The sequence below is a fragment of the Priapulus caudatus genome, unplaced genomic scaffold (assembly GCF_000485595.1).
Source record: "Priapulus caudatus unplaced genomic scaffold, Priapulus_caudatus-5.0.1 Scaffold113, whole genome shotgun sequence".
NCBI lineage: Eukaryota > Metazoa > Priapulida > Priapulimorpha > Priapulimorphida > Priapulidae > Priapulus > Priapulus caudatus.
In genome coordinates, this window is record NW_014577174.1 from 109,412 (window position 1) to 116,812 (window position 7,401).

General features: G+C 43.7%; 1 protein-coding gene across 1 annotated transcript; it reads right to left on the bottom strand.

The window, feature by feature from the left end:
• Nucleotides 1–395: 395 nt before the first annotated feature.
• On the bottom strand, nt 396–5,346 carry LOC106805420. Its single transcript, XM_014806991.1, has 11 exons — nt 5,305–5,346; nt 4,947–5,033; nt 4,393–4,556; nt 3,964–4,100; nt 3,470–3,657; nt 2,929–3,098; nt 2,623–2,774; nt 2,401–2,479; nt 1,931–2,096; nt 1,644–1,809; nt 396–992 (listed from the first exon to the last, which is right to left on the bottom strand). The coding sequence occupies exons 1-11, from the start codon at nt 5,341–5,343 to the stop codon at nt 790–792; spliced, it is 1,551 nt and encodes a 516-aa protein (XP_014662477.1). The 5' UTR covers nt 5,344–5,346; the 3' UTR covers nt 396–789.
• Nucleotides 5,347–7,401: the final 2,055 nt, after the last annotated feature.

Here is a 7,401-nt window from a genome sequence, read left to right on the forward strand (position 1 = left end):
TATATATATGGTGACGCAGAGAAACTACATATGAAGATCATATGCGTTTTTCTATACATTCATTTATGTGCCTGACTAAAATAAAATTACATATATTACATCCTAATCGGTGCGTGTAACTGACTATAATGCTACGGAAAATATACGGATAACATTCTAGTATATAGAAAGAGCAACATGGGCTCATGATCTGATCAGGCATAAATATTAATGGGGAGTAAATACTATATTTTAATCCTGATGTCAGATTATAGCATACAACATAACATAAAATATAACATTTCCATCGTGTTCTCAGCCATCGATTACTGCTGCTCACCAGTCGGCATTGCGTAGTCATGACGAAAATTCACGTGACTCGCGCATGAAACCAACAGACGACACCCTTCGGTTACTGTATAATCGCCATGGTTACACACCTCGAGTTAATAATAAAGAATAACAGCACTGACATACATTAAAATAACCGCCGCCTCATACAAAACCATTATAAATACATGTCCCGTTTCAACGACTACAAACAACTACAAACAACTACCAGCAGCGACTAATGGCGGGCCATTTTGATTTCGTCGCATTGGTTCAAAGTACGTAATTGAAGTTCAATCGAAGGATCTGCCAAGTTTCCCAATGTACAAACACAGCCGGAACGGTGCCCCCCTTATATTTATTTTAAACTAGTTGTTAGAATTCTATTCTGTAAGCTGCAACTCCTCAGCAAACGGACACTCGGTCAAAGAAACGTAGACCCCTAGATGCATCTAGACATTGTGTATTATTACTATGGTCTCAGTACTTTATCTCGGTGTTGCTGTGTGGCGCCATCTTGCCTCTGCTGCTGAGGCGGACGATGAGCATACAGCAGACGATGAGGCTTGTCATGAGCACGGCGCCGCCGACCGCAGCCGCCGCCGTAAACGTCGTCTTGGCGACGCAGATGTCGCCGTTGCGCGGCGCTGGTGCCCGCTCTGCCAAACGACGATTCTGGATATCTGCAAGTTAAATGTATCACGTCTGCTTATCTGCGTTGTCCGTTTCAACCTACTGCGAGTAATTGTACTACAATCGGTTAGGAGCTAAGGACCTGATGGGGTCACCCAAATCGCTGTTCACGGCAAATATTTTAACTTTTTTGCAATTTGCGCTAAAATCTGTTGAGTAAATTAATAAAGCAAGCCGTAAACCAAGAGGCGTAAAAATCCATATTAAGATGAACGCAAAACGAAATTCACGATAAAGATTTTGGCGTTTTCACATTATCCTTCATTTCTATCAGGTTGCCACGCATCACGACACGCAAAAATAATCACGACAGCAATTCTCATACTAACGTTAAAACATACGGTTATTTTACGCCCCATTCTACACCCTGTCAGCACTATCTTATAGATATTTACCTCCCATGGTACGTCACAGTATATTACCCACATGTACCATACCTTTATATATATATATATATATATATATATATATATATGCCTTCCCCCTGCCTTATATAACATATCGTTATAAATGTCCCCTCCTCTCTCCTCCACTTTCTTCTCCTCCTCGTCCTTTTCCTCTTCCCCGTCCTCATCACGAGTCCATAATAGAAGATCCATTTCTAGATCCATTTCTATTATGGACTCTTGATAACATCATACCGTTATAGATATCCTTTCCCTCTTCAGGTATCTGCACGCGTATACTGTTGAAGACATTGAGGTCGGTGGAGTTGTCTCTGCGGCCAGGTAGTAAATCATTGAGCTCGGTGATGATGGTTTGTCTCTTCGACCTAGCAGACTTGTCTGAACAGTCCGGCTGGTAGTCCTGCACACCAGGCGAAAGGAGAGATACGGCGGAGGATAGACATGTATAGTAGTATATATATATATCTGTGATTTGAACCTCACAGACACGCGCATATTATTTCGGCCTCACATTGACTTACCCCTAGACAGTCGTGTACGCACACACGACACTTGCACTGGAAGTAAACCTGGTCTATATCAGGGAACTTGAACACTTTGAACGGCAAATAGACAAGCGTTTCTCCAGGTTGGCTTTCCTTATCCGTTATGACGTCTGTCATCGACACCTTCTTGTGTGCTGGGCACCTGTGCAAGCAAATATATATATACTATATTATATACGAGACCAAATACCATATTGTCAATGTCGATTAAGCCAGCTAGAGTACTGTAATGCGCATTAATACGCCAGATCAATAAATCAACCAATGAATCAATCAATCAATTAAACAATCAACCAATCAATCAATCAATTAATCAACCAATTAGTCAACCGATCAATCCCGATCGATCGATCGATATAACAGTGTAACGGGAAAGTGTAAACCATTTTTCATTTTTCTATGTTAGAATCTATCATGACGCATGGGTTAGATTCTAGGTTCCTCACCCAAGCTCATCAATTAAAGCTATATTGCCGTTTTGTCCGTCGTGCGCGTAGCAATCTCTCACGAACACGTCAAAATTCGCTGAAAAATATCGAAACGACGGATTAGTCGCATCCGCAAGATAAAACCCTCAAATCTGTGATTGCCCATTGTTACCGCCTTCATAATGTGAGTGTAATTTAATGGGTGTCAACGTTGTATACAATCGAGCCGTGTTTACGTACAGTTGTCGTGCAGGGTGACGACTAGTAGGGCAGTCTCTCCCAATATGAAGTCTGACACCTCACTGACCAACGGGTCTGTTCCAGGAACGACCTTCATCCAACAACTAGGTGCCGCCACGGTCGCAGGCGCCACTTCCGTGATCCCGAGTCCTCTGCCGAGACGTGACAATACACGCAATTATACGCGCATTCTACCGCGTGCAAGTAAACTAACTCAACTACTACTAGTCTTGTATCATCGGTATTTGAATTTCAAATTTCGAATTACGAATTTCGAATGAGCCTTCTGGGGCTTTTCGTACTCACGGTATGTTGTAAGGTCCGGCAGTGATCAGCCTCGTTCCCGTACCGCCGAATTGACAGGCGACCTGGTAGGCACGGTCTGTCTCACTCAGCACGCCCCACTCTGCCTCGTACATGACCACGATTCGGTTCACGTAGTAGATCGTCTCGCCGCCATCTTTGTCTTCTTCGTTCTGCGATGACGTAGCAAATATTAGGATTCTGTTTTTCGGCGTCTGATTTTCGTAATGTTGTTTGTAATGCTTTCGCATTAGATGGTGTCGCCGTGATATATGTGTATGTTTGCTATCATATTATGGTCATTGTTAAAGGTGACGTGTCCACCCGGAAAACTGGCTGCCACCAAAACACTGCGTGGCACCAGAAAAGGTGGCTGGTTCGCACCCAGAAAACTGTTGGGAGCACGTACTAGATCTAAGACGATTCAGTTTGTGCCAATCTATTTCGGCAATTCGTCTAACAGGCATGATCTGCTAGATTAGGGTGAATCATATTTCATTGAAACAGATGCAAGCGCAGCGGAGGGGGTTGTTGCTATAGTTACAATGACTTCCGTGATGGTTCCGCATCCCGTAAGGGGTACGTTCACAGCTATGTTCTTCTCTCCCGTGCCCAGCACTCTGCAGCCGGCGTTATAGAAACCCTTCGCGAACACGTTGCCCGTGAAAGGTCGCTTGAAGGTCATCGATATCTTCATCGTTCCGCCCGAGAGGTCGCAGTCGGTCGTGACGCCTACATGTAAACGTATACCATTTCAACCGACGTTGACGTCTTCGCGGTTGTATGTATTAAGTAACTATCTATCGCAATGCAATCAAATGCTCTATCAGCCCGGTGTGATCGACAGGGAATCTCTAGCCATTCAGTATTGCGTTAGGGGGTTTTAATGACAATGCTTGGCGACCAAGTGCCGCGATGTCAACAATTTTTGTCCAGCGCACGTGTAAAACACGTATATACTGCTCTAGCTAGATCGACCGAGCAACAATTTCTAATAGGGTGCTCACGCGGATAGCTGAATCAGACAGCGCCACCTACCGGTCACGCGGTTCGCTTGTATTTGCTGGATTAGGTCCTTGTTGAAGTCAGCGTTCGGGAAGCGAGACTGCAGGCGTGTGCGGATGCTCTCCCGTAGTACAGTCCTGTTCAACGTCGACACATCGAGGTCTGGCAGTCTGGAGACATGTACACGCATTAACTACATAGAATGACGCAGAGAAATGTGTAGAGTAAGGAAGTTTTCCCAACGTCTAAGCATCAATTATAACATGGAATTCAAAGAAATATAAGAAGTAATGCGGTTTTTCAACCGCAGAAATATCGCTCACAGCTATTAAAACTACAACAACTATACATTGACGAGTTGAAACCCAGGAAAATACGAAATTATATCATTTTTCTTTCCGTGTGCGCATCACGTGCGTCTATCTGCGGGTCCACGGAGCGCTAATCCTGCATGGTATTTACCGTTCCTGGATACCGTCTCTGATTCGCTTCTCAATCTCGTCGGCCGACAGCTGGCCGCCTTCCCGCCGACTGCCGATCCGTTTCCGGACTGCATCCCGGATTTTTTCCCGGTCGAGCTGGCTGAAATCCGTATCCGGAAATTGGGCTTTCAACCTGGTAGAGACCTGATCACGAGTGGCACAGGTGAATAGGAGAGATCAATCAGTGTGTGTATGTGCGATCACCTCGCTTCCACATCCGCGTTACCCGCGTTTGCTGGCGTAGTGACACACACTTAAATTGCATCATGTCCCGGCGTAGTAACACACGCGCTCTTTCACTTCGTATAATAATTATGACTTATGAAATTTAACCACAATGTATTTTACTCCTAAGCTATAACTATGAGTTTTTACTTCGTATATAAGACATGTTCCATCTTTTACACCGTATAATATATATATATATACGTATGAATTTGATCGTTGGTGGGAAAAACAACTAGTAGACGCCTTGCCGCCCGCTCGCCACAGTCCTGATATATGTAAGGTATTGTGCGTGGGTTCGTGACTCACCTGATCCCGAAAATCTGAGTTAATGTTTCCGTCCGCATCTAATAATTGAAACCTAGCGGAGCCATCCTGCGCCATCGCGGGCGACACCTGACAACGAACGAACATCGATGATCACTTCGAATCGAAGATGCGACGATGCTCGCGACGTAATTCCCCACGAATGCAATAAACTACAGTGACATTCGCATGAAGTACAATGACATTGGGAGCTCTGAGAGCTCTAAATAAAATAAAAAAAATAAAAAAATAAAAAGTCACGTAACGCTGTCACGTTACAAATTTCTCTGAATGTTCTTACGATCAAGGAGCTACATGTATATATATATATATATATAGCTCCTTATTTACGATGACTTACCGACATGACAAGCGCAACGACGATCACAGCGAGCTTCATCGCTTCTGCCTGGAAAAGCATAAAAATTGAATCATTTTTTTAACGACGAAATTATACCGTGTAGAATCGGGTACAATATACACAAATACACTCCTGCTACAAACACACAGAGAGAGAGCGCGGGAAGAGTGAAATAAAGAAAGATGGGGGAAGAGTGACAGAGAGAGAGAGAGAGAAAGAGAGAGAGAGAGAGAGAGAGCGCGCAAAGAAAGAAAGAGAAAAGTCGAGAGAGAGAGGGAGAGTGAGTGAGAGAGAGAGAGAGAGAGAGAGAGAGAGAGAGAGAGAGAGAGAGAGAGAGAGAGAGAGAGAGAGAGAGAGAGGGAGAGAGAGAGCAGGCGACGAAAGATAGAGGGATGGCGAGGAGAGAGAGAGACAGAGAGAGGGAGAGAGAGAGCAGGCGACGAAAGATAGAGGGAAGGCGAGAGTAAGAGAGTGAGAGAGAGAGAGAGCAGGCGACGAGAGATAGAGGGAAGGCGAAAGGGAGAGAGTGTGAGATATATATATATATAAGAAGGGAGAGAGATCGAGCGAAGAGAGCAAGAGAGAAGGAGAGAGGGAGCGGGAGAGACGGGCGAAGAGAGAAAGAGAGAGAGCGCGCGAAAGAGAGAGCGAGAGAGGGGGAGAGAGCGCGATAGTGAGAGAGTACTGTGATACTGGTATACCGTATATTGCATGGATTAACACAGATCTATCATGTGTTATGGTAGTCATTCTGTATGGTATGTTATGCGGATCAGTCGTATTAATTCTGCATTGGCATAAATACCAAATAAACTGAATAATGCCAAATAAATTATATGGTATATTTATGTAGTAAATGTGTGTATGTCCATGTCCATAGTGTATGTGTGTGTCCATGCATGATTGACGGTGTTGTGTCTCTTTATCAGTGCGGATCCTGAATACAACCGCTACTGTCAGTAAGCGCGCGACAGCCGTGGATAATAGTTATATCTACTGCGCACGCGTGACCGGCGACGTCAGGGTCACACATATACGTCACAGGCCAGGAACCATGCAGTTTCTAGGTACACAGACTCTCACTTTTACACGTCTGCCCCAGTTCCTCCGCGATAGCTATGGAAACACGAGCGCTGGCAGATCGGCTTAGGTCCGCATATAGCCGATGCTCACTGTATATTCCGTTCTTTTCTCGTTGTACGATTTAGATGATTAACCGAATTGAAACCGAACATCATGTAGGCCTACTCCATGAATTTATTTTACGTATGCGTGTCAGTAATGTTTCATTTTCCTGTTTAAACATCTTAGACGCTAATCCTGTACACACACACGCACGCACGCACGCACGCACGCACGCACGCACGCACGTACGCACGCACACACATATTATCAGGAGTAGATAATAGGGAATCCCTATTATCTACTTCTGATATTATATATACATATATATATATATATATATATATATATATATATATATATATATAATAACTACTAACCGCATAATTACGATAAAATAAACGGTTACTATAGACACGTAAGACGTACTACACAAACAAATGTTGTCGACCGAGCGAAATATGACAAGGCTATCGCAGTCACGATTATATGGTCAAGGACCACTATATTGGTACCGTCCCTTTGTCCAGTTACAACAATATATATTAAATTAACAACATTACTATATATATAGTATATATATATATAATTGATAATATATATACAGTGAATATCTATATATCTACTAGAAAGAGATCAACACCCAGACGATAGAATAGATAGAATAGATAAAATAGATAGGTGTGGTGTGGTGTGGTGTGTAGTGTGTGTGTGTGTGTATGTGGTGTGTGCTGGCTGCTGTATGTATGCTATGTGTGTGTGTGTGTGTTTTGTTGCCGTGTATATGTAATGTGTATGTGTGTGTTGTTTGTTCCTTTGTGTGCGTGTGTGCGTGTGCTGTAGTGTGTGCGTGTGTGGGTGTGTGGTGCTGTGTTATGATGTGTGTGTGGTGTGTGTGTGTGTGTGTGTGTCTGTCGCTCGTGTGTGCGCTGTGTTAGGCGCGCCATAGATTAATTGTTTATATATCTACTATTT